Genomic DNA, 27,266 nt, shown 5'->3' on the forward strand with positions numbered 1-27,266 from the left:
CAGCTCTCTAACTTACTTCTAAGGTCATCTCAAGACTACACGTGCGAAAGGATCGCATCGGGACAATTTTGGGCAACTAACAGCTTAACTCGCAGTGGCGAGTAACTTCACTCGCACTGGCGAGCAAAGTGTGCATTCGGGGTTCCTACGTATTTACTCGCAGTGGCGAGTTATTCTGCTCGCAGTTGCGAGCTCACAGGTCACTCGCAGTTGCGAGTTGCATTGCTCGCAGTTGCGAGTTCTGGGTTCTAGCTCGCAGATGCGAGTGTTCTTGCTCGCAGGTGCGAGCGATGAATGTCAGTACGGCCAGAAACCTAAAAATCACAACTTTTCACCTATATTCATGATTCCTTCATCCAAATGGCATCTAATTATCATCTTAAGTCATATCTAAGGTCTGTATACTAATTTTACATCAATCTAACATCTGTTCTTGATTTATTCATCAAAATTGATCCTAAACCTAATTCTCAATTCTCACCAAAACTTAACCTAATCATGCTAAATTCATCCTATAGAATTATACCCTTAATAATATTGAAAATTAGTCTCACCCTTACCTGGTTATGATGAAATCGCAGCTCTCCCTCTGGTTCTCCTCTTTTCTGACTTTTCTCCCTTTTTCTCCAAAAACGTACGTATTCTGTTTTCTAACTTTTGTTGTCTATTTATCTCTCCTAATTACTCTTATCACTACTAATTGCTCATCTCACAACACAGCCCAATTTTTAATATTTTTATTTTATTTATCAAATCTTATTTTATTTAATAATAAAATAAGTCATAACAACATAACAACTTCACCACAACAAAATATCCCTCATAATTCAGTTATAAATCATATAACCCATTCAACTTCATAAATCATAAAATTCACACATATCAGTCATGAAAATCACGTAAATCATATATATAAATATATTTTTAAATAATCGAATAATTAAGACGGGCGTTACAGGCACCTCCTCCTTCTGGTTTAGCAATTGGAGTTCTCATGGTCTTCTTGGTTCTCTTGTCCCTATCATTGACATCCACGATCTCCACCTCACGGTTAAAGATGTCTTCACCTTTAATGGCCCTCATACTCAAGTTCTTTACACTAGCCTTCCCCAACCGGTCGCTGATACCATAAACAACTCTCACATCAAATTTAATGCAAATATTGAAGATGCTTTCATTTGGAGTCACAACAAGAATGGCGACTACACAACTAAAAATGGGTACTCCTGGCTCATATCTCTCTCGGATACAATGAATTTTATCAACCCTCAGCAGTCCTGGTCCTGGATTTGGAGATTGAAAATTCCAGAGAAATATAAGTTACTCATTTGGCTTGCCTGCCATAACGCTGCTCCCACGTTATCCGTGCTCCACCACAGACACATCGCAAATTCTGCAATCTGCACCAGATGTGAAGATGAAGAGGAATCTTTCTTGCACTGTGTTCGCGACTGTAAATTCTCTACTGAAATCTGGCAGAAAATCGGATTCACAAATCCTGATTTTTTCTCTCAAAACAGCGTGTATAATTGGATCAGAGACCAAACCACTGGCCCTTCCTCTACCACGTTCTTTGCAGGGCTTTGGTGGACATGGAGGCTTCACAATATGATGTGTCTGAGCAATGAAATTTGGTCCCCAACTCGTCTCTGTTTCCACATTCAGAACTCGGCAGATTCCATAAAAATTAGCTTTCAAAGCAACGGTGTTTCTCCTCCCGAGCGAATGGTTAGATGGAACAGCCATAATCATCTCTGTCATATCCTAAACGTGGATGGGAGCTGTTCTGGAACACCAACTCGCACAGGATTTGGAGGGGTTATTCAAAACACTGCCGGTTATTACCTCTCTGGTTTCACCGGATTCATTGCAGACTCTTCTGATATTTTGCTCGCAGAACTCACAGCAATTCATCGCGGTCTTCTCATAGCAACAAATATAGGAATTGAGGAACTAGCTTGCTACTCTGACTCTCTTCTCTCCATAAACCTCATCACAGGTCACGCTTCTAAGTTTCATGCCTATGCTGTCTTAATTCAGGATATAAAGGATATATTATCTTCTCGCAATTTTTCCGTCCAACATTGTTTAAGAGAAGGAAACCAATGCGCTGATTTCATGGCCAAGTTGTGAGCTGCTTCTAATGATGAGTGTCTGATCCATCCATCTCCTCCTCAAGACCTTCCTGATTTACTTAGGAATGATGCTATAGGAACTTATTTTCCTAGAGCCTAAGCTTCTGTTTTCTTTCTGTTCCTTCTGTTGTTTTTCCTTTACTGCTGTTTTTTGATTAGCCTTGTTACCAAAAAAAAAACTAAGTGAAGTTTTAATCTTATTTTTAGTGAAATGAATCCCAATAATAATCATTTCAACACCCAAAATTATTCTAATTACCCATTTAACTATGAAAATCCCAACAATTATCCAAATCCAAATCAATTTTTCAACCAACGTCCTCAAAACATACATCAAAACGTACCTAATTTTGGTTTTTCACCAAATTTCTTGCATTTTAAGTTATTTGTGTGTTGCGTGCTTAGTTTGTTGTATTGCATTTTAAGTTAAGAAAATAAAAATAAATTATTTAAATAAATTTTGTTTTTACAAAAAAAATTGTTAAGTGTTTCTTTATTTTAATTTAATTATAATCGATAATTGTAATTTTATGTAATTATAAAAACAAAAATATAAAATTAAATAAGAATAAGAAATAAAATGTGGTGGGGTAGAGTGTTGAATGAAAAAAACCATTGAAGAGGTTAAAGTTGAATGAGTGTTGAATTAAGAGAGAGAAAATGATGTGGAGTGTTGAGAATTGAAAAAGTGGGTGTTGAAGGGTGTTAAACGGGGTTAACCATTGTAAATGGTCTTAGTCAATGTCTTTAACATTATTTAATTTTTTTTTTTTAAAGAATGGCTTTAGCAATGTTAAATTGTGCAATGATACTAACTTTACAAGGGAAAAAGTAGCTGAGAAAAGTTTGAAAGTGTGGGCTGATATTTTGATAAAAGCTTCCATTGACGAAATTCCTTTAGTCGCAATAATTGATGGTTTGAAATATTTATTTACAATATGAGCAACAAAAAAACGTGAGACGTTAAAAAATTATTTTTAGTTGTATAAAAAGACAATAAAATACATCTTTTGAGACATTATGATTGAAAAAAGAAAATTCAAATTGAGATTTTTAATTTTTTTTTTTTTGAGACACCGTCCCCTAGTTGTTGTTAAGGCATTCTGGCCATGCCTGTTTGCTAGGCCAAATGGTATCTAATTTTGCATTCTCACATGCCACGCCTGGTGCAACTTTTCGTTTGCTAGGCCAAATGGTATCTAATTTTGCATTCTCACATGCCACGCCTGGTGCAACTTTTCGTTCTTTATACTAGTTGACTACAAGATTTTATTTTATTTTTTAAAAAGAAAGGAAAATGCAGCTAGGAAATATATATGAAGAATATAGACGAAGCTTGTGTATTTTTTTTTATCAAAATATGTTAACTTAACTTGTATATATTATTAATATATCCCTCTCTCAACTATCACACTTAGTGGCGGATTTCTCATCATTAATGATTGATTCAGATAGGAGAAGATGTGATAAAATAATGAACGAACAAAGACAAATGTTAGTAGAAAAGTGTCACGAGTTTTCTACAGAATTGATACTTAAAAATCGTTAAATTTTTTTTGACGATTGTTGATGTCTTTAGTAAAAGTTCAGAGTTATCCTTACGGCTAAGAGAATGACCTCAATCACGTTGATTCAACAAAATAGAAATCATATATAGATTGAGACACTAATATTAGTTATCTTTATTTTTTTGTCAAAACACCATGAGAAGTATAATACCATGAGCTTCTACTTATGTGAGGCGCCGAACCATTTTGAAGTATTAGTACACCTTATCATCAGACACTTCACCCATCACCTATCATAAATAAAAGTAAAGCCGTGGCATTTGAATATAATAAAGATGACAGATGATCATGCTTCATACAAGCTCAGACAAAATCAAAAAAAGTGTGAAAGCTTTCACTATAAATAAACAGAGCCATAACCCTCAGAACCAACTTGCTCACTCCCTCTTTACTCATAGAAAGAGAATCACACATGGAGAGAGTCAGAAAATAAATAGGTCTCGTAATGGCACTCATCCAAATTTTTCTGAAAGTCAGATAACACACTAAATACTCATCTCTGACCAAATCTTAGCTGTTCTCTCTGATTCATGATGCAAAAGCTCACACCAAACGCCCATAATTCATCAGATCCAAATGTAGTAGAAATAGCACACACTTACACGCATTAGTTGATCTCGGCCATTGATTTAAAATCGATCGGCTCGCATTACACCTTTACTACATTAACTTTGGAATCTAAATCCCATAATTCTTTTGTCCCCATCCCCACTTTGCCTTCAAAACAAAAACCAAACCTATAAAACGCTCAAAAATAGAGAGATGAAGATCCAGTGTGATGCATGTCACAAACAAGAGGCCTCCTTGTTCTGCCCTGCAGATGAAGCAGCTCTCTGCAATCAATGTGATCGCAATATCCACTATGCCAACAAGGTCTCTGCTAAACACAAACGCTTCACTCTTCACCACCCCACTTCCAAAGACACCCCTCTCTGTGATATCTGCAAGGTACATTCCTTCTCTATTTCTTACGTACTTTTCAACAGGGTTTTATCTTAAAAACAAGTTGCAACATCAAAGTTTTTGATGTATATGTAACTGCAACACAACCGCAGTAGAGGCAGTATCAGCCTTATTTAACTGATTTTCAGCGATATCAATATTGCACAAGCACGATTTAAAAGTTGTTTATCAAAAAAATAGGATGAAGATCATATAGCCTATACGATCCAAAAATATGGTCATATTAGTTTAATGTTTAAAATAAAAGACTGAGTGATATAGGAAATAACATTTTTATATATTGCAGGAGAGGCGTGCATATCTATTTTGCAAAGAAGATAGAGCAATACTTTGCAGGGAATGTGACATTCCTATCCATGAAGTCAACAAACTTACCAAGCAACACAACAGGTTTCTTCTCACCGGCGTAAAGATCGGTGCTTCTTCTTCTTATTCAAACCCAACAACTTCCAATGGCTCAGAACTAAGAACCTCAAGTCCAAGACCAAGTTCATTTTCAAGTGAAAATAATAGTTGTTCTCAAAGTTCTTTCAAAGAAAACATGGCTTGTGACACAGTTTCAACCAGTAGCATTTCCGAATACTTGATTGAAACAATTCCCGGTTACTGCATGGAAGACCTTTTTGATGCTTCTTTTACACCTAATAACGTTTTCTGTAAGGTATTTGGTAACCAACAGTGCACTTTTTTCTTTTTCTTTCTTTCTTTTAGTATACAGTAGACCTAGCTAGCTATTTTTCATCTACTCAATTAATTAAAATAAGGTGTATATGTTTTTTGGTATTGTTTCAGGATTATCATGAACAGAACCAAGATCTTCAAGTTATAAACATGTCTGACTGGGTACCACAATCTCAAGTTAGATTCCCTCAGCTTAGCGCTAATTCGAATGTTCCCCACATTGATTCTTTAGACGGGGTTATGAAAATGCAACATACTAAAGCTGTTGAAGGATACAAAGTTCCTTCAATTAGTCCTCCATTCTTATAACAATGTAGAGGCACTCGTTAATAAACTTCTGTAAAAATCTGTTAAAAAAAAACTCCCATCATTTGTTTTCTTATCCATTTACAATTTTTATCTAGAATTTCTATGCAATTTTGTTCTCATCTAAGGTAGAAGGTAGGCCTCTTAATTATGTACTTCTCTCCTTTCCTTTTCCCGTTTCATATGTACGAATTATCTACCCCACTTGATAATAGTCCACTTCCGTCTTTTTTTGGTCTTAATTTGCATTTAACACGAGGTAATGAGAAAAGTTTTTTGTAGGCGGAGATCTCTGATAGGGAACCGACAGTTGTGATGTGCATAGTTGGAAAATGTCCTTACCTGATTGTGATGGTGAATTATTAGATAAACATTGCTTATCATAATAATCATCGTATGTCAAATATTTTTCACGTGCTTTTTTTACGATTGAATGATGCATCACAGTAGATAATGATAGAAGGGTGTTTCCATTTTTAACGTTCACTCAAGTAAACCTTAACTAATTTTCTAAACACGAAGATAACTAAAGTTAAGAAGCATGATCATTCAAGTACGGTAATCACTTTTAAATGAGACTGCTGTTAAATAATACTCCCTCCGTCCCAATTTATTTGACCCATTGACTCATTTCACACAGATTAAGAAAAATGTATAAATAAAGGGGAAAGTGGAATATATTGTATTGGGAATGATAAAAGTAGTATTATTTAGTGTTATATTGTATTGGGAATGATGAAAGTTGTATTGAAAATTGAAATGAGTCAGTTATTTTGGGACACTTTTTTTTAGAAAATGGGTCAGTTATTCCGGGACGGAGGGAGTAGTAGGTTTTTATATTTTCATGTATAAACGTTTAAACCTGTTGTATCAAAAAATATAAGGATGGTAGATAAATGAATTTTCCCCATTCCTAATCCATTTATTTTTGTTGTTTCTTCTAACCAAAGTCAAATGTCATGGAAAATTTGCCAGTAGAATGGTCATCGGAAAGCACAGTGAGTCTATGGGTGTAAAAGATTTTTACCAATATGAGAAGCTTGAATGAGGGAAGATTTATAGATTTCTATTTATGTGCTAATGCGACTGAAAAAGTGAGCATGACACCACTTCTTGAGCGTAAACATTTAAAACAATAAGTATACAAGTGTTTAAGCTTACATTTTCATCACTTAACAAGAAAGCTCGTATTCTAGAAGGCGGGAGTTTTTCTGAGATGCAATCTAAAGATTCTCTTAGATTTTGCCTTTACGCTATATACTTTGAACCTAATGGATTTGACTTTTTAGCTTGTGGTTGGATGTCGGCTCTAGTTAGATTGTTTTTCCTCTTATTGAGGTCTGTCTTGTGCCTCTGACTTGGCCTTTTTTGTGCGTTCACATATCTTTATTACATCTATATCGACAAAAAAATGCAGGATAGGATATACACCAAAAATCTGGGAAAATCTGCTGTATAATATTAAAACAACACACATTGTGCATATTTACTTCAGCAGTGCTGTTTACACCCTTTACATTCCTTTTTTTTCCCCCACACTTTTGTCTCCCCTTATTATATACAGTTTCCAGTGAAAGAAAGAATATGTTATCAGTTTACCTTTTAGATGTTTACATACAAGCAAACTAATGAAAGAATTGCACCCTTGACTGCACTCAGTGAAGTAGAGCACTGCAAAAAATTCAACAGCCAAAAATGAAAACTCGTTATAATGTTGTACTAGTATATAGCACTTGAACATCAATAAAAAAATTATGAAAATATTGCAGAAGACCTTAGTTAAAAGGCTCAAGATGTAAAAGCAAAAAGCCTATCTGCTATATTTGTTCGGCATATTGGACATTCAGAGCACGCCAGTGAACAAGATTTACACACTGCAAAAAGAACTTCAATATTAAGTTTTGTAATTCAAATCCAAAGAAAAACGTGAATCCAAAGGAAATTTGCCAAAAAATTAAGCTGTGGAAATATTCAAATAAGAAATGACTTACAACAAAAATGACGGCATGGAAGAAGAATTGCTGCAGTTGAAGATTCAAAGCACACTTTACAAACATGTGAATTGGCGTCTCCATTACCAAGATGCTTGAGTTCTTTTTCCTTCATGTCTTGCATTCTTGCCTAAAATCATATATTATTGCAAATAAAAAGCCTTACTTCTACAGTCATTTTGTTTCATTAAAAGATTCAGCAGTAAAAGAGGCACCATTAAATACTCAGGATCTAACCCAACAATGATAATAAGAGAGTTCAAGATTTGATAAATGTACAGACATACAATCGACTGTAGTAGAATAGGTGTTACCTTGAGACGAACAACCAAAGGTTCTTCCTTGGGAGTTTCGTTGTCTGGTTTTGATACATCCAAAGTTTGCTCCTTAGAGATAATATTACTTTCACTGTCATTAGTTTCCGGATCATTTGTATGTGCTTCCCCATCACCAGTTTTTTTGTCAATGTTTGATTCTGGGACAACACCTACTTCTTTCTTCAACTTTGCAACAAGGACCCACATATTTGCTAAATCGTTCTCCAATGAGGATTCTCTTTTCTTCGCCTCTTCAACCCTGTTCCTGTGCTCCTCTTCCATAATTTCCTTTTCGGCCAATGCAGCCTCAAGAGCTGCCTCTCGTTGCTTCCTAGCCTGAAGTTCCATCTTCAGATCATCAACTTCAAGACTCCATGACTCCAACTCATCTCTACCAGGTCCCATATTTTCATTTGCACGGCTAGAAACTCTACCCTTCCTTCCAGATCTTGGATCATTGTACTTGCGGTGAACACCGTTAACTGAATGTGCGACAGCACTTCGAGTATTGGCCAGGTCTCGAGCAGCCATTAATTCTTTTTCCAGCTTTGCATTCTGCAATGAAAGTTTTGTCACCTCCCCAGCCAAGTTTTTCAATTCCACAGCAGCAGCAGAGGCCAGTTCTTTGGCATAAGAAGCTTCTTCAGAGAGTTTCTGATTCTGTACATGCAATCCACTATTCTCTTCTGACAATTGTACTTGTTCTAGTTTCAGTTTTTCATTTTCAATCTCCTGCAGGAAGTAAAATGTCAGTTCGGCAATTTTATTGAATCAAAATTGTAAAGTGGAAAACAATAATAAGTATTGCTGATAGTAGTAGTATCTGCAAAACTTTAGTCAGAATATTTAAAAATGATTTTATACAGTAATCCTAAAAAGTAGTTCCATCAAATATAACCAACGGATTGAAGGTGGAGTAAAAACAGATTAGGAAGGGAAACATTAACCAAGGAAAGAAACTAACTAAAATCAAGTGAAAGATAGATTTAGAAAGTACATAGTTATTTGGGCCATGGTATTTCAAAAACAATAAAGTCTCGGTTACCTGGGACTGTATTTTTCTTTTCAACTCATCAATGTGCTCTCCAGACGCACACTTATCAGCAAGCACTAGCGAGGTTCCACCAGTATCTGTTGCTAATTGCTGCTCTAGCAACTTTACCTTTTCTTGCAATTCTCTGTTTTCAGAGCACTGGAAAAAAGTAAGGGATGGTGTCAACATATAGTAAGTGGTAAATGCAGCATCTCCAACTTTGAAGATAAAGAAGTAAATACCCGTATAGATAACATGTACCTTGCTATTTAATTGTTCTTGAAGGACACGGTTGTCCGCAGATTTTATCTGTAGACAAGTTTAAAAAGTGACTAATCAATTTCACCAGCACAATTACATATTCATATTCCATATTTAGAATAGAATCGTAAAATGCAACAATCAAATACGAGCTGTGAATATTGTGCTTAGGAAATAAATTTATGATTCAAGAGATCAAGAAATGCCCTAATATAGACAAAATTGTATTTACCTCCAGCTCAAATGCTTTTTCATTACACTGAGTCATCAACCTTGTGACCGTCTGTTATTACAAACCCAAAGAGAAAACAAACAAACCCAAAGAGAAAACAAAATTATAAACTTAATTGAAAAATTTACATAAAGATGCAACTTTTAAATCTACATAAAACTTAAAAGAACATCAAAACAAAAATTACCACCTGCTGCATTTCAACCAGGGAAGGATTAGCTACTGATGTTTGAGCACTCTCAATTATTCTTTGTTCTAAACCCCTCATTTGCTTCCTTTTTTCTTGGATTTCTTGTTCCAAGCTCTCGATCTGTAATAAGAAAGCATGCAAATTTCCCTTAAAAAGGACTGCTAACAAGAATTAAAACAGATATATATGCCATTTCAAGTAGAGTTCGAAATTGCATTTATCAGTCTTAACCACTTGCACTCAGAATATATATCGTCAACTACGAAGGCCACAACAGAAAAAGACTATTGTTTTCAGACGGAAAAATACAACAAAATAATACATCTAAATTTTATTTTGAAAAGTAAATGTGTGTGTATAGTTAATAATCGCTCCTATTTTCATAGTAAAAAATTTGAGTATGTGGCAAATTTTGGCGTATCCATGCATCATTGTAATTGCTTTTATGGAAATATGAAGAATCATCATCATCAGCCCTTCTCCACATCTAACAATGGTCCAATATGTTTGAGAGGATGATTTGAAAACAAGGCAGATTACCTGAGTTCTGGAACTTTCAGGATCATTTACAGACTGCTCCGTCAGGCGCTTTAGAGTGCTAGTACTGAACGCAATGTCTCCGGCAAGCATTTTGACTTGCTCAACAAGGAGATCCATCTGATCAGACATCGTCACCCCACCCTACAATTCAATAAGCAGTTAAAAAGAGAACTTGAATAGGGTAATCTACTTTAGGCGTGACAAAATGATGAAATCTAGTTATGACAATCAGCATGAAGCAACACTTCTATTTAGACAGCGCCAACTTCAGTACAATCTGTAACTCTGGACTGACAAATGTACACGATACAGTCAACTTTTTTGTGGGAAGAGGTGTGTCTGTTTGTGTGGTTGAAATAGGGATGGCACTTGTGCAGTGCAATCAGGGGCGTAATTTTTTCCCCTGTTCTCTGCAAGGATTGTACGCAGCCTTGCCCTGTTTTTTACCGTTGCACCAAGGCTCCCCCTTTATAACAAATTTTTTTGAGTATTATTTGTGTACTTGATTACTTAAAGAAAAGGCCGCCATATTTCCCCAAGGCCAAAATATTTGTGCAAGTGTGTGTGTGTGTGTGTGTGTGTGTGTGTGTGTGTTTGTTTGTTTCATGAAGAGTTATCACGACACATAAAAAAATTGTAGAATCTGGAGTATGATCACAGCCCCGTTCCTAAAGATGTTCCGATCAATCCCCGCCAGGGAAAATCCCCAAATGTGACAGTTCTCATACTAATTAATATCAACAAAACTATCACACAATCCTAATGTTGACAATTAATATGCAAATTAGCATGAAATAAGATTAACAAATAAATGTTGAGAGGGAACGCAACTCACTGCTGGTATCCTTGTTCTGCTGATCAGTTCACCAGCTTGTGTTGATTCAGTTATAATACTGTTAGATGTGGAGAGCTCTTCGTTCCGTTTACTTGACGTTCTTCTACGTCTAACATCATGAGACAGATCAGAAGCCACTGTGGAAACATCTTTTTGGCTCTCACTTTCAAACAAAAGAGAGCCATCTTGTAGGGTATCATACTTCTGAATTAAAAAAATAAGTTAGTTACTAACTGTTTAACACGTTCTATAAAAGTATAGTCACACAAAGCAAGATTGATTTGGAGGGAAGATATATTTCTGGTAAATGACAATATCTGAATACATTTAGTTCAGGAGTAAAAATAACAAACCCCCTCACAAGAATGCCCTTTGGGATTGAAACATGAACAATGTTAGACCTTCTTTACCTTCTCTTGAATATTATTTCACTTATAAAGAAAACGGCAACACTGATTAAATACTTGATAACTTCATCAAAATGTCTTGATAGATAGCAAAAAAACAACTCAACCTAGAATCATAAGCTGTTTGGTAGACTGGTGATAGGAACATGAATGTATACATATATATATAACATAAAAAAAAAAAAAAAAAAAGTTTTGTAAGTATTATTTCAGTGACAAAAGAAATAAAGTTGCAAATGCCACCAAAACTAGAAGAACTTTTGAGGAGCCTGTCAATCAACAGCACATAACTTGAAGCTAAAAAAGTATAAAATAAGAATGAAACTCAATCTGCAATACAGCAAATCATAATAAGTTGTTCAAAAAAGTACTTGCACGTAAAGAATGGGTATTTAAAAGGATGGTAGAACACACTTCACACCACTTAAAGGAGAACTCACATCATCCTCGCTAATAGAGAGACTTTGCTGGTGACCAGGAGCATCAGCTAGATATCCAGGATTTGCATTCTTTGATGAAACCAGAATGAGCTTGGTTAGCTTCTGGATCCTACTCGCAAGAGCAACCTTCTCTTCTTCCTCTTCTTCCAATCTTGACTGCATTTTCACTTGACCTTCCTCTAACTACTCATATATCAATATAAATTAAGAAGCAAAATTCATTACGTATCACAAAAAAACTAAAGGAAAAATGAAAATACAAAAACAATAGCTAAATACCTTTTGCTTTAAGGTCAAAATTTCCTCATGGTTCACACCAAATTGGATCCCCTTCTTCAGCTGATCAAGTTCAAGTTTGAGAACTGAAATTTCTCTCTGGTATTTCTTAATAAGAGATTTTTCATCAATAATCTGTTTTAACAAATATTTCAAGAATGAGTCAGGACTCAGGAATTAACAAATATTTCAAGAATGAGTCAGGACTCAGGAAGGGCCTCAAATACATGTTAATAACACTTAATAGACATGCAGTTATGCAGCTAATTAATAACTATAAACTGGACCTTATTACGTGAAGCATATATTTCTACACGCTTTGCCCTGCTTGCAAACTTCAAGGTATTGTGAGTTTCTTCCATATTACTGGATGCTGGAGTCACAGTGCATATAAGCTGAAATTTACATGTTAAAGCCAGAATTAATGCGGTGCAATGGTGCTCGTGCAGACATTCTAACACACTTTGTTCCAATATATCCATAAAGATAAAAGCACAGAAAAGTAAAAGAAAAGAATATGAAAAAGCCATAGCCTTGTCGAAGCAGATGACTAGGCAATTGTACAGGATAAAAGGGATGTCAAATACAGGTAAACAATCATATCATTAAAATTGTAGTAGAGACTCACTGAAACATGACCATGACCACTAAGTGAAGATTGCAGGAGGCGGGTAAGCTTTGAATCTCGATACGGAACATGAGATGATTTCCCCTCACTCAGTTTCCCAATGACCTTCAAATGGAAACCACAAAATCAACACTGCAGGTGCAGGTTTTCTAATCTTTTAACAAAGATATAAATTGCATATTGTGTAAATGGTGATTGCAGGTCCAAACAAATTGTCAAAACAAAACTTCTTCATAGCCAAAAAGTATAGGAAATGTAAGACACCTACAGTTCCAAGTGTCAAAAGACTTTTGTTTATATATGATCCTTCTTTTCTTCTTAATCCAGTTGTTTCGGTTTTCGAGCTTTCAGATCCAGCCAGATCAATCAAATTCTGATAGAAAAAACAAGCCAAAGATGAGCTTGTGCATGAAAACAGAAGGGGGTATTAATGCCTGAAAAGTTTAATAACATTCACATACAAGCTGAGAGAATATAACTCCATCATATTCTTCACCATGTGCGCTGCTTTCAATCATCTACAGATGCATTAGATATTAGATGTAAAAGAAGTGTTGGCCTAATGAGGTTCTGGGAAAAAAATGCCATACATTAACTTTGTAATTATTAAACACTAGACTTTTCACCCGTGCTTCCGCACGGGTCATAAAAACATTTAAGCGGCATGTAGAAAATACAAGTGCAGTCACTTCAGTGAACACGTGCATGGTTGCAAATTAGTCATTTAAAAGCCTAAAGGCCTCAGGCTGTGATGTAGAAGTGTTTCCGTTAACAATGAAATCAAGTATAGAAAAGGGTATTTTGACACAAAATTTCACTACTATTATTCCAAGAATGCTTACAAGTGTAAAAATTGTGTGGCTTCGACTGCTGAAGAGGTTAAAATTGTTTGATCCGACATGACGATGCTCTGCCATCAAAAAACATGCTTATTTATGAAGTTTCTGAATCAACAATTTTTCACGAGTACTATATAGCATATATTACTCATAACAATTAGAAGAAAGCATAACTATCATTGTCGACATAAACCTTCTCCAGCAGCAATAAAGGAGAGAGCGTGTCCAGGAGACAAAACAACTTCTTCCTTTATACCCTCCACATAAGTACCCTGAAATACAAACCAACATAAATAATTTGTTAGATCTCAATTCTCAAACTAGTCTATGAAAAAATAAGAAAAAATTCTGAAGAGTTCAAATTAGATAGTAATTGTCTATATTCTCTTCAAATAACATGCGGTTTAATAATTTTTAATGTCAATTTTAACACATAATTTTTAGCATAGAAATGAATATTTTATTTGCAAACACAGAAGAAATTTAAATATATAACAATAACGAAATAGACTTTCAAGCATCAACACTAACCAGAAGCCGGTTATTATCAATGTCCATACATAAAAATAGGTTTTCAGTTTAAAGTTCATAGATACACCCTACATGCTGATAGGAACCTAAATTTAAAGACACAGAGAAACGGTATTATTGAATTGACTATATATGTATTGCAAAAGATAACCGAGCAAAAGCTCCTCAGAGAAGAGACATTTCTATCTCTGCCCAAACCAGAAGGTTTCTAACTGAATAATGCTGAATGAATCCCCTCCTGCTACCCCTGTCATTAATATAACTGCAATTTCTCTCTAACTGGCTACATTAGCAATTTTAACCAATTCTCTATTCAGAACATACCAGAAACCGGTTACCATCAATATTCACACATAAAAAACAGGTTTTCAGTTTAAAGTTCAGAGATGCATCATACATGCCATGCCATGATGTGACATTCCAAATACGATGAGAAATGTCAGTGTTTGTGTATTTTAGGCATTGAGAACATAATAAGAAGTTTCCTTTTGGGATTTGAATAATGTGAAAATAATGAACACAGAATTATAAACAAAATTTCAGTTCCAATTAACGCTAGATTAAGTAAGAAACCTGCGCATCTTCTCTAACACGCAAATTTTGGCCAGTTGGGTCAAGCAAGTCATTTATCACCTGATACCGAACATAAACATGAAAATATCTCTATTAACAAGGAAAATTCAGAAGAAGAAAAAATTAGATAAATATAACATGGAATTGGAACGGGAATATCGGTGTCGCAGAGTAGCAGATGTCGGGAAACTTTAGTTCAGGTAAAGCTGAGAGAACTAAGGTTGTATGAAGTACTAGAACTGTAAAACATGTTCAGAACACAGATGGTAGAACACAAATGTTTTGGATTTACCTCATTGTATATTTCTAGATATGACACTCGAAGTAAGAACTCTCTTCCTGGAGTCTGCAGTGAACACAATTAGTCACTCCAAACAAGTTAAATTTCAATACTATAAATTTAATCAAGAACAGCTGGGATACTTCCATTCCACAATCATGCCAAGATGAAGTAGTTTCCTAGTAACTATAAATCGAAGCAATGACCAAGGTTTCTTACCAATCAATACATAGAGCTCAAGTATCCTTGTAAGTTTTGAATAGCTAACTAGTGCATATTAAAAACATAATATAATAATGGTATGCAAATGAAGGAGGTAGGAAATCGGTAACAAGTAGAGCAGAAAAAAAATTGAGTATTGAAAACAAAACAAATACAAAAACATCATTTTCAAAGAAAAGTGTTCTGAGGAAAAAGAATGGACATGCTACACTTGTTGCAAAACAACCAACATATATAACACAACAATAACTTAGCTAACATTTACTGTGTTTGCAAGAAAACTCACATCTTGGATACTGCTGAAAACATCTTTTATAGCCAATGGTATGATACCAGGAGAGTTTTGATCTCCCTGCAGAAATCATTATTGAAAAGCAAATCAGAAAAACCACAAGTGAAGAGATACGTCAATTCAAAAAAGCTGCACCGTGAACGTGAAGTAGTTTGTGGGCAGAAAGTGATTTGAAACAAAATAAACAGGGCATTGTAAACAGTGGTACAAACTGCAAGTTAACCAAGCATTTAATTGTCAAATCAAGGTACTGCATCCCCATATTTGACATATGAATTAAACTACATCTACTGGAACCGTATAATAATCAACCTTAAAATAAATGGCTGCATGTTTGATGTAATTATTAACGATGTAGTCTCAAATCAAATGAGTCAGTTTGATGTAATGTAATTACTAACGATGTAGTCTCAAATCAAATGAGTCAGTTCAACCGTTCAAATAGAATATTCTTTTCCATACCTATCTGGTATTTTATATTTTCACTTAATGTATTTTACTACCAATAATGTCCTAAAATCCTTTCAACTTACTAAAAATATATTTGTAATTATAGTTCTTGTAATTCTATTTCTTCCAGTATGTCTCTCAAGTCCCCAGCAAATTTTCAGTTTCATATATGAATGATCTTAATCCAAAAAATTGTTTCATGTGTAACTGATAACTAATACAGATGTCAATGGTTAATTCACCAAATTGTAATCCCACAAACTGACCGCTTTTGTGATGATAAACTATGTCAACCGTAAGCAGTTCCAAGGCTCAAAGACCCCCCTAGAGATTTCATAATAAATTAACCTTAACAACAGAATCAGCAAACAATGCTGACAAAATCTTATTACCTACATTCTTCCCAAGAATAATATAAAAAGTAAATGTTTGCAAGCTGCGGCATATGTGCTGTCCTATTAGAAAATTGAAATTAGAAAAAAGATACAATTAACTTGACAAAAAGACTTCAAAATGAGAATTGACAAATAATCTACACCACATACCTACCTACTCCCTCTATTTTAACTTTATGCGATCATTTGGATTAAGAAAATTCTAAAATGGTGTTAACTTCAAGTAGGAGTCTATGAAAGATACATTTGACTAACCTATCCTTTATTAAAATACTCAAAGTATATCATTCCATTAATGGTTTCTATAATTCTATTTGATTGAGATACTCCACAAACAACGTGATACAAATTGAAAAAACATAATTAATACTTTCCTAATTTTTAAACCAAAAGATAAATTGAAGCAAAAACAGAATTACTATAGCACCAAATATTTTAGTTACGGTGTACTAAGTAGCCATGTCATGGAGAGGTGAAATAGTTTCAGCCAAAAACAATTCAAACTGAAAAAGATAAAAATGAATACATTAATTTTGAGTGACACTCACATGCATCGTATGTGTCTTTCCACTACTCGTTACACCATAGGCAAACACTGTTCCTGCAATGTTTATCACAATTCACAAGTTATCTTCCAATCTCAGCTAACTCCACCAACCACTTTAACATCAACCATTAATTAATAGGAAGAAGCTTTTAACCATTGCAATCCATTTATAGAACTAGATATATTTAAATGTAAAGCTTTTATTTAAGTAATAGAATGGGTCGTAGCTGATGGAAGGCCTGTTCGGTGTCTGACATGTGCGTATGTGATTACGTTCAATTACTCCATTTTTTTCAAGTTTCTACTGGAATCAACGTCAGTACTTCAGACTACTAAATTTGGCACAGCTAAAAACACCACATTCCCATTTCTACACAGTTTTGAATCCATATTGTAAAATGTCCTACCATTAACCCCTTCCATGGCTGCCTTCACTACAGGTTTTGCAGCTATTTCATACACCTCATCAGAATTTGTATGCGGTCCAAATACTTTATCTGCCACAAATCAAATTGAAATTCTGACGTTAATATCCACAATTTCTACACCAAAGCAAAATTATAGCCAATTCTGTAATTAAAAATTAATTTTTCTCCATTGATCCCCTAAGAAAATCACGTCAAAAAAAAAAACGAAATGAAAAACTTCAGCATCAATTATCCACAATTTCTACATGAATAGCGTGATTATCGCCAATTCCGTAACTAAAACCTAATTAATTCATCTCCATTAATCTCTCACGTAATCACGTAAAAAACGAAAAAGGAAAAAAAAAACTAAAATGAAATTACCAAATGCATAAGCAGTTGCTGGATTAAACTCATTCCTCACAATCTTATCACCATCAGCATACCACGCAATTTCGTCTCCTCTTTGATACTCTCTTTCACTGCAACCAAAAATACGAAAATCAAACTACGCAATCAAATTTGATATCAGAAAATACAATGCGACGAAAATTAAACAAAAACTAACGATTCAATTGCTCTCAAATTCACACGAGACGCAGATCTAAGCAATTACCTCAACGGTCTAAACCGAATCGTCACCGAAATACTATCCCTCGGAGTAGAAGAATCCACCTCCTCCACCGGAGAACCATAACTGTGCACATCGAAATAATTTGACTCGCTTTGACTACGACTCGGAGTCATCATGGATCGGTCAGCGCCACCACCGGAGTTGAAAAACGAAGACGCCGAAGAAGAGCAGGAACGCGGCATTAACTTTCCGGCGGTGAAGGAAGAAGCGGAGGAGTAAGGAGTGGAAGGTTTCCGGTGAGAGAACGGCGAGTTGCTCCGTGCTCGTGAAGACGAAGCCATTGAGTCAACTCGCCGAGTTAGTTATGAGTTAGTTAGAGGAAAATGGTAAAATGTGGAGTGAAGAAGGAAGAAAGGTTAAGGAGGAGGAATAGAATGTGTCAGGATTTTCACATGGAAACAAAAGTGAAGAACATTTTCTTTATTTTTTATCTTTTCTTTTTTTGGATGCTTTGACGCTTTTGATTCACGAGGAGAGAGTTTCGTCTTCTCGAAGACAAGTAGAGTTGCAGAGAGAAAGTGGTTGAATTGAAGGAGAAAGGTGAAAAAGAGAAGAAATAAACTGGTGAGAGAATGTAGTGGTGTTTTCTCAATAGTAAACAGTAATTCTGGATTTTTTTAATTTAAAAAAATGGATTAGTTTTGCAACGTGGCAACGTGGCGGGTAAGGAGGTGGAGGTGGGCATTTAAACTGACGGAAGCGCCCGCGCAATAAGAATGGAGCAACAGTGGCAAACCCATGTCAAGTGTAACTGTAGAGTGTAAACTTCAAATAAAAAAGGTCTATAAAAATAAATAAATTAATAAATCCTGCAAATAGAAAGGAAGCAACAAATTTTTGTAATTGTAAATGTAATTTTTATTTACTTATATATATATATATATATATATATATTTTTTTTTTTTATCAGGTAGGTGAATGAATATAAATTCACCTTACGGGTGCGTTTGATTCGTATTAAAGTACAGGACAAGCAGAATTGAACTGAACAAGTAGGTGAGTCACAACACAACTTATTGTTCTGTACATTGTTTGGAAGCCGATGCACAACACAAGATAAAAATATACAAAATGACTATAATATCATTTATAGTGTATTATTTTGTTGAAACTAGTATCAAAAATAGTATTTCACAATTTTCAAACTTTTGAATTATTTTGTTATTTATTAAAATTCTATTATCATATTATGAATTAAAAATAATTTAATTTAACTTGTAAGAAAAAATTTGATTTATTGAAATGCACACATAAAATTTTAGTTTATGTATTGAACCTGGGTTTATATGTCGTATTTTGCAACCAAATTTTTTTGTTGAGATCTAACAAAAAAACGTTGACAAACTGAGACCGAAAATCGAAAAGATATATGGTTGGCAAAGCAAACAATTAAAGAAAAGGATGGTTGTAAATTCTCCTATGCGATGGCAATAAAATTGATAAGGTCTATGTTGTCTTTTTCTTTCTATTCCAGCGGACAAAAACTTGTACTCCGGTTTAGTGGGTAACAAGTTTTGCAGGAGTTGTCCAGTACTGCGCGCTTACTTTGTGCTGTTCTAATCTTAGTTTTTAGATCAAACACCGAACAAGTTTGCTTGTGCTGTCCAGTACTCCATTTTATTGCAAAACGCACCCTACGATAAACTTCAGATTTTACATATATAATGTAATGTTTTATCAACTATCAAGGTATGTTTATGGAGACATTTACTTTTCTTTTTACTAAGCTAAAATATAATATATTGACTCAAAAACCTGAAAATTCCAGCACAAAGAGTGTTGAAAAACCAGCAAAAAAAGTATCAAATTACATCAAATGACCGAAAGAAATGTGAGACGAAAATAGGCTAGAGCACCCTAGATTACAAAATGATTCCCAAACAAGCTAACGGATTAAGTCACCACGTGTGATAAGTAAAAGCAAAATTAATCTAATTCACTTCCAACCATCAGTAAGATTGAAGCTTAATTTTGTTGAGAATAATTTGTTAAGAGACATTTTTTTACGAAACACCAAAGCATTTCTTTCGCTCCCAACCACCCACACACATGCCAGCAAAATTAGATTGAAAACTAAATGTATATTTTTAGGAAAACCCTAAATTTTCAAACTTAAGAAAATGATTTGACACATGTTTAGGAGGCACCGTGATGAAACCAAACCAGTTAGAAATATCATGCCAAAGGTGCCCAAAAAAGTCGCCTGAAAGGAATAGATGATCAATATCCTCCATCTTGCCACAACCACCCGCACAAAAACATTAGGCAGAATGATGTTTCTTCGAATTAAGTTGTCCGTTGTAGGCAAATGGTTGTAGGATTTAATGACAATCAAGTGTCCTTTTTATTTCTACAAAATTATGTCTCCTTTAAACCTCATAACCATTTGGTTTAAATTGCTTACGGTTATAAAAATAACCCAACCATTCTTAGGCCTTCATGGCCATTAATTTTATTGCTTTTTCTATGAGAAGTGGAGAACGGTAATATGAGATATTCTTTGAGTATAAGACCACTTGCACAATTTATATAAGTAAGTGAAGTGGTATGGGAACAATGGCACAGGTGAAATAGGAGAAAATATCAATTTCACTATATATTCTCAATTCAGTCCCTTCTTTTCTATTGTTCTTCTATAATTATTATGTGCATTGTTTGTGAAGCTCCAACGTGTTGGTCTCGAGTGCACGAGTTCAGACACGTAGTTGTGTAAATCTTGGAGAGCAAAACCGGATATTGGGTTGCACCGCAGGTCCACCGGAATTTTGCTTTTAGGGCAGTGGTTTTTGCCATGGCACAACAATTTTCTTCTATCTTTCCTAGCTATCCAAAATCTATTTCCTCTTAATATTTCCAACAATCTGAAAGCAAAAATTATTTTTATTTATTTAATTATATTTGGAAATATTAACGTTGTGATTTTTCTATGTATCATGTTGGTTTGAATTGCATGGAAAGATCACTCGGTGCCCTCATCAATGGGATGGATGCTAAAGAAGTGGCATGTGAGAGTTCAAATAAATTGTCGTATAATTTGAGATAAAAAGATGAGCTTCGAGTTCAAGTAAGCCTTAAACTCAAGGATCTTTATGTATTTAGATGTTGAATCTAAAAGTATGATATTTTTTATGTCCATGATTGAAAGAATTGTTGAAAAACTTTCATATGAAAATTTCTACGGTGTGGTAGTATAGATTATAATTTACTATCTTCATATGAAAGCTTGATATGTTAATATTGGTTCATAAATTTGAGACCTTTATGATAAACTACAAGTTGCTATAGTTTTGTTCGAAAATCTATCAAACAACTTTGGAGAATTCATATGAAATGTAGAGGTTATATGATAGAAAAATTCTATTACATTGTTTTTGTGGCCTAAATATGACTATTTTTGCATGTTTGTTTCGTTTCCAAAGTTAAAAACTTTTACGTTTGATTAAATTTCATAGTATTGCGGATATGATTGAAATTATGGATGTGTTTTTTTTTTATCATCTATAATATATGGCAATCTATGGAGTGTGTGTGAATGTATGAACACATTTATAATAGTAATTGAATTTTGTTGTATCACATGCTAGAAATCTTTTGAGTAGAATTGTTGATGAACTTATTTGGTCATACATAATTATTTTTTTACTTACATGTGCATGAAGACCTATAAAATAAATTAGAAGTATAAGAAAAGTATTCTCAATACCTAAATTGTTTAAAATATGGGGGTTATGAGAATATACTTTTTATCATATAAACGTTGTTATTTTTGCTTCTATGTATATTATTTCTCAACATGTGCAAAATGTTAATATACTTATATTATTGAGCCAAGAGGAAGTAAAAGTTTTAGAGAGAAAAAAAAAACTTTGGTGTTGATTTTATTACATCCTCATTTAGTGGAAAGAGAAGATGTTGATAAATTACGAATAAAAACTATGCTTAAGATTATTTCACTATCCATGAGTATGTTTGGGTTAACCAAATTATTTGTTTTGTTTTTTTTTTTTTAAGGAAAGGGTTATTCAATGCTATTTTATTATTATTTAAAATAAAAATAAGGCATTAGAAGTGAACTAAATTTCATGGTAAATATGGTTTGATATTAGTGAATATGTCTTAAGGTAGCAATCTCATGAATAACAAGTGGAATTGAAAGAAAAAAAAATGTCAATTAGAATGAGATAATTGATTGTGTTAATTATTTTGTGAATTATACTATACATGATATTGCATGTGGTATAATGAATAGATTGAGTATATAAACTCAAAATTTCAATGTTGATTATATTAAAAGTTGATTATGTTTTCTGAAATATGTAAAGAGTATTTTGGATATAACATTTTGATGATTATCTATCTTGGAAGGATCTATATTGTAATTTGGTTCTCCAAGAAGGATGAGGTAAGATCCATTACAAATCACTTATTTATTTCATGATGATATGATATATCTTGGAAATAAATAAAGCAAAATACGCATAGTCAAATTTACTAATGAAATAAAAAATTTAGCTCTTGAATTTGCAGATCAAGAAGCATAATTGTTGAAAGACTCAGTGTGACTGAGATATCTTTATGGAGGAGATCAATGCATTCTAAATCTACTGTGATCATAAGCTTCAAGCTATGTGACTAATAATAGTGTCTATAAGAGATGACACAAATCCTTTTATGAAAGGAGCTAAAAAATAATGTTATCTCACTATATGAGAAGTGAGAAAAGCAAAAAATAAAATAATTTAAGATCCTTATGTGAAAGGATTACCCAGGAAAGTTGTCCTGGATACGTCGAGGGGGACGAATTTAAAGCCTTGAGTAGAGGAAAATATGGTGGATACTCAGTTTGTGGTCAAACGAAGTCATATGAATACTCTTATATGCACTACATCTTTCATCCCTATGGCGTGTGGTAGTGCTTAATGTGAGGTTGAGCTTTTAGCTCTTAAATAAGTTCATAGCCCTAATTTTTGGGTGGTCCTTATGAGACGGACTTGATGGACTCTCCGCTTGTTAGATTTGGGGTTGAACATTTATTTTAGGGTTAATTATGTTTCTAGTCCCTATAAAATAGCGACCTTGTAAGTTTAATCCCTACTTAATTTTAATAGCATTTTTAGTCCCTATAAAAAAAATTACTTATAATTTTAGTCCCTGCTAAAACAAAGTTTGATTAATTATCCTTAAACTCTTAAATTTTTGAACGATTTTTTTGAAACAAGATTAGAACACTATGAAAGGTTCGTTTACTAAAATTTAGAATTTTCTGACATGAAATGAATTAAATATGAATTTTTTAAAACGACAAAAGTTAAAGATAAAAAGTAATAAAATCTGGATGTAGAAATCAAATTTTGCGATAATTTTTTGCGGACGAACTTTTAGTAATGTTCTAAACATGTCTGCAAAAAATTGTTCAAAAATTTAAGAGTTTAAGCATAAATTAAACAAATTTGAATTGAGTAGGGACTAATACTCAGTGCAGAAAAACAAAATTAGGGACTAAAAATGCTATTAAAATTAAGTAGAGACTAAACTTACAAGGTCGCTATTTTATAGGGACTAGAAACATAATTAACCCTTTATTTTATGTTCTTAATAAATTCATAGCCTTTTATGGTAGTGCTTTTGAGACGCACTTGATGAATTTACCTACTTGAGTGTGAAGGCTCAGACCACCTTCTATGAAAGACTTGGGCAATCTTTCTAGGGCACTCATGAGCGACCCAAGGTGATAAATGTCTTAATTATGACGGAATTAATTATCGCGGAGCTATCACAATTTTAAAGGTAAAAGTGCGTGTTGTGGGGGTCTCATCTAAAATCTATCAAGTTCAAGAGTAATTTCACTTTATAAATTTAAGGTGTTGCCTCATTTCACTACGTGTTAATTCAATCCTCGTGACATTAACACTTAAGCATGGAAAAACCTTTCCTTGCCCAGAGTTCTATTTTTTTTCCCCTTCTATGTCCAAATTTCTATTCATTTTCATTGTCTTTCTTTGATTGCCATTAGTGGGGGATTGTAGGATTTAATGACAATCAAGTGTCCTTTTTACTTCTACAAAATTATGTCTCCTTAAAACCTCATAACCATTTGGTTTATATTGCTTACGGTTATAAAAATAACCCAACCGTTCTTAGGCCTTCATGGCCATTAATTTTATTGCTTTTTCTATGAGAAGTGGAGAACGGTAATAGGAGATATTCTTTGAGTATAAGACCACTTGCACAATTTATATAAGTAAGTGGTATGAGAACAATGGCGCAGGTGAAATAGGAGAAAATATCAATTTCACTATATATTCTCAATTCAGTCCCTTCTTTTCCATTGTTTTTCTATAATTATTCTGGGCATTGTTTGTGAAGCTCCAACGTGTTGGTCTCGAGTGCACGAGTTCAAACACGTAGTTGTGTAAATCTTGGGGAGCAAAACCGGATATTGGGTTGCACCGCAGGTCCACCGGAATTTTGCTTTCAGGGCAGTGGTTTTTGCCACGGCACAACAATTCTCTTCTATCTTTCCTAGCTATCCAAAATCTATTTCCTCTTAATATTTCCAACAATGGTCACGTAGCAATCTCCAGAGACCGACCTTAAAGGAAACCTCCTTATTTCAAATTGCATTAAAGTGCTCAGCTAAACTGACGACATCACGTAGTTATAAGCACTTGTAACATTGCCTTTTTTTGAAAGCATGTAAATGCAAAAGAATATTAGATTGCAAAACAATCTATATCTATATATCTTTGAATTAGAAACTTAAACTATTCTTAGGCTTCCGTTGTGATGATGTAGCACCTCTAAAAAAACTTCATGCTCTCTCTTAAAACTTGACATATCCTCCCTTATTACATCTCTTTTAATGATTGAATTTTTTTTAAAAAAATTATGCATTATGAGGATACAACTTCGGACTTAAAGTTGGTGATGATACAACTTCTTAACCTGCCGTGTTTGCTTCATTCTAATCATATTTCTAACTTTCTTTTTTCCCTGTTTAATAATGAATTGGTGAGTTACAATATTAATTGATTGTTGTCCTATTCATTTTCTAAATCGTTACAAAAGGTCAAATAACATTATAACAATTACAGCCTCAAATAAAAATTCAACCATGAAGGAAGTTTCCTTAAAAAATATATGGAGGAAGTTCATTGACATGCAATTGGTAAGTTAGAAATAACGAAAATTATTATTCTTCCCAAACCAACAACATACCCTCCCGTTAATTTAATTTAATAAACTTGTTAAAACCAATTAATTTTTATCATCTACGAGGTAGAGTTTTAGGATAATAGTTGAATAATTACTTAACTAAATGAATTCCTTACCATCTTCCTAATTATTTTAAGGAAAAATTATATCCAATGTTAGTGTTTTTTGTTCTAGCGGTGGAATGGATGAAAACGCATGCTTGAATGAAACTCCAAATTTTAGTTTCATAATATCACAGTTGGCATGGAAACGCGGGAAAGATTGATTTAACACCAAACATATTAAAAATGCACTTGTTGTCATTTTTTTTTTTGAAGAAACTAAAATGGAATATATTAATAACAACTGAGACGCCTTTTAAGTACAAGGTGTACTAAAAAAGACGCTCAAAAACAACAAGATGTCTGACAAATAATTACAAGGACTAGCAATGGCCGATACCCAAACAACACAAAGGATTTGACCGCCACTGCTCGCATCCGTACACAAAAGAGGCATTATTCGCCTTTAACCACCAATAAGCGTGGAACTTAACTTTTTCCGAAAGCTCCATAATGGAAGAATGAACATTATTAAAAATTCTATTATTACGCTCTTTCCATACGAGCCACACACAAAGAAGCCACAAAAGCTGAAGAAATGATCTACAACTCCTCCTACTACCCAAGTAATTTGTAAACTGAGAGAAGTGGGTGCTTGGGACGTTGTGATCAACACCTGAAAAACCAAGCCAAAATCTGACATGCTGCCAAAGAGAGCCAAAAAAAACTACAATTAATAAACAAGTGTTGCGCGCTTTCAATTTGACCGCAGCCCGCCACACAAAGAGAGTCATCCACATGAGTAATGCCACGGTTCATGAGATTGGATTTTGTTGGTAACCTGTCTCGAAGCAACCGCCATGCTAAGATAGAAACCTTTGATGGAACCTGAGAGTGTCATATAAGTTTCTCTGAATCATCTAACACCGAAGGAATCTGAACAGAGAGGGTCTGGTAACCTGAACGAACTTAATAGCCCCCTGTAGTATCTGGGTGCCAAAGCCATGTATCTGAAACATTTATCTGCAAAGTGACATTAGCAAGTAACAGCCTACACTCCGCTACCAACTCCTCCTCCCACGCCCACAACCTCCTCCTCCACTTCCACGCCTCACCCCCTCATCCCAACCTAAAGAGAACATCGATGCTACTGAAATCGACTTGTCCTCCGCTAACTCGAACAAACGGCCAAAGCGCTGACAAAGGGGAACATCCTCTAACCACCGGTCACGCCAAAAAAAAGTGGCTGCCCCATCTCCCACCTTTCTCGACACCCTCTCTGAGAACCAACTCTCACCCTCCTCTCCTACACCATCTCTAATCCTAGCCACCTCCCTCCACCAATACGAACAACTCCGGCCCCCAACCTCCAACCGCCCAGCCTCCTCACCATACCTAGCAACCAACACCCTATACCAAAACCCATCTCTGTCAACCAACAACCTCCAACACCACTTCCCTAATAAAGATAAATTAAACTCCCTCAACTTCAAAACCCCCAAACCTCCATTCTCCTTTCTAAGACAAATAGTGTTCCAACTAACCCAAGGTATTTTTCTATGATCCTCACTCCCACCCCAAAAAAAATAAAAATAAAGATTTAATGGAAGAGATAATACCTGACGGAGCTTTGAAGAAAGAAAGAGCATAGACAGGCAATGAGGTCAGAACAGATTTCAGCAGAGTTAATCGACCTCCAAAAGACAAAAACCGGCTTTGCCACGCAGATAGTCTAGATTTTATGCTATGCATCACAGGATCCCAAAACACCAACCTACTAGGATTGCCCCCAATAGAGAGGCCCAAGTACATAAACGGAACATGACCAACCCTGCAATTCATAATAGATGATGCCTCTGCCAACCAAGACTCAGATATATTCACCCCAACCAACATACTTTTATGGAAATTGACCTTCAAACCAGACATCGCCTCAAACAATAATAACACAACCCGCATAGCTCGAACATTAGCCCAGCTCTTAACCCCCAACAACAGAGTGTTGTCAGCAAACTGAAGGTGCGAAACCGCCATAGA

At 34.6% G+C, this 27,266-nt stretch overlaps 2 protein-coding genes across 2 annotated transcripts; one reads left to right on the forward strand and one right to left on the reverse strand.

Moving 5' to 3' along the window:
• The first annotated feature begins 4,002 nt into the window (after positions 1–4,002).
• LOC146931130 (B-box zinc finger protein 20-like) lies at positions 4,003–5,895 on the forward strand. The gene is made up of 3 exons (XM_085702613.1): positions 4,003–4,651; positions 4,953–5,327; positions 5,459–5,895. Exons 1-3 carry the CDS (start codon positions 4,466–4,468, stop codon positions 5,654–5,656), a joined length of 759 nt encoding a protein of 252 aa, XP_085558739.1. The 5' UTR covers positions 4,003–4,465; the 3' UTR covers positions 5,657–5,895.
• Positions 5,896–7,090: 1,195 nt separating this feature from the next.
• LOC146931131 (Kinesin motor family protein) lies at positions 7,091–18,515 on the reverse strand. Its single transcript, XM_085702611.1, has 25 exons — positions 17,956–18,515; positions 17,724–17,821; positions 17,340–17,429; positions 16,934–16,986; positions 15,535–15,600; positions 15,039–15,092; positions 14,747–14,806; positions 13,836–13,914; positions 13,646–13,713; positions 13,265–13,321; positions 13,072–13,176; positions 12,804–12,908; positions 12,463–12,570; positions 12,179–12,310; positions 11,900–12,082; positions 11,053–11,256; positions 10,218–10,358; positions 9,678–9,797; positions 9,488–9,538; positions 9,256–9,303; positions 9,007–9,153; positions 7,959–8,693; positions 7,645–7,774; positions 7,428–7,527; positions 7,091–7,324 (listed from the first exon to the last, which is right to left on the reverse strand). Exons 1-24 carry the CDS (start codon positions 18,252–18,254, stop codon positions 7,442–7,444), a joined length of 3,219 nt encoding a protein of 1,072 aa, XP_085558737.1. The 5' UTR covers positions 18,255–18,515; the 3' UTR covers positions 7,091–7,324; positions 7,428–7,441.
• Positions 18,516–27,266: the final 8,751 nt, after the last annotated feature.

The sequence above is a fragment of the Medicago sativa genome, chromosome 4 (assembly GCF_051527215.1).
Source record: "Medicago sativa cultivar Bolivia chromosome 4, Bolivia_mono, whole genome shotgun sequence".
NCBI classification, from domain to species: domain Eukaryota; kingdom Viridiplantae; phylum Streptophyta; class Magnoliopsida; order Fabales; family Fabaceae; genus Medicago; species Medicago sativa.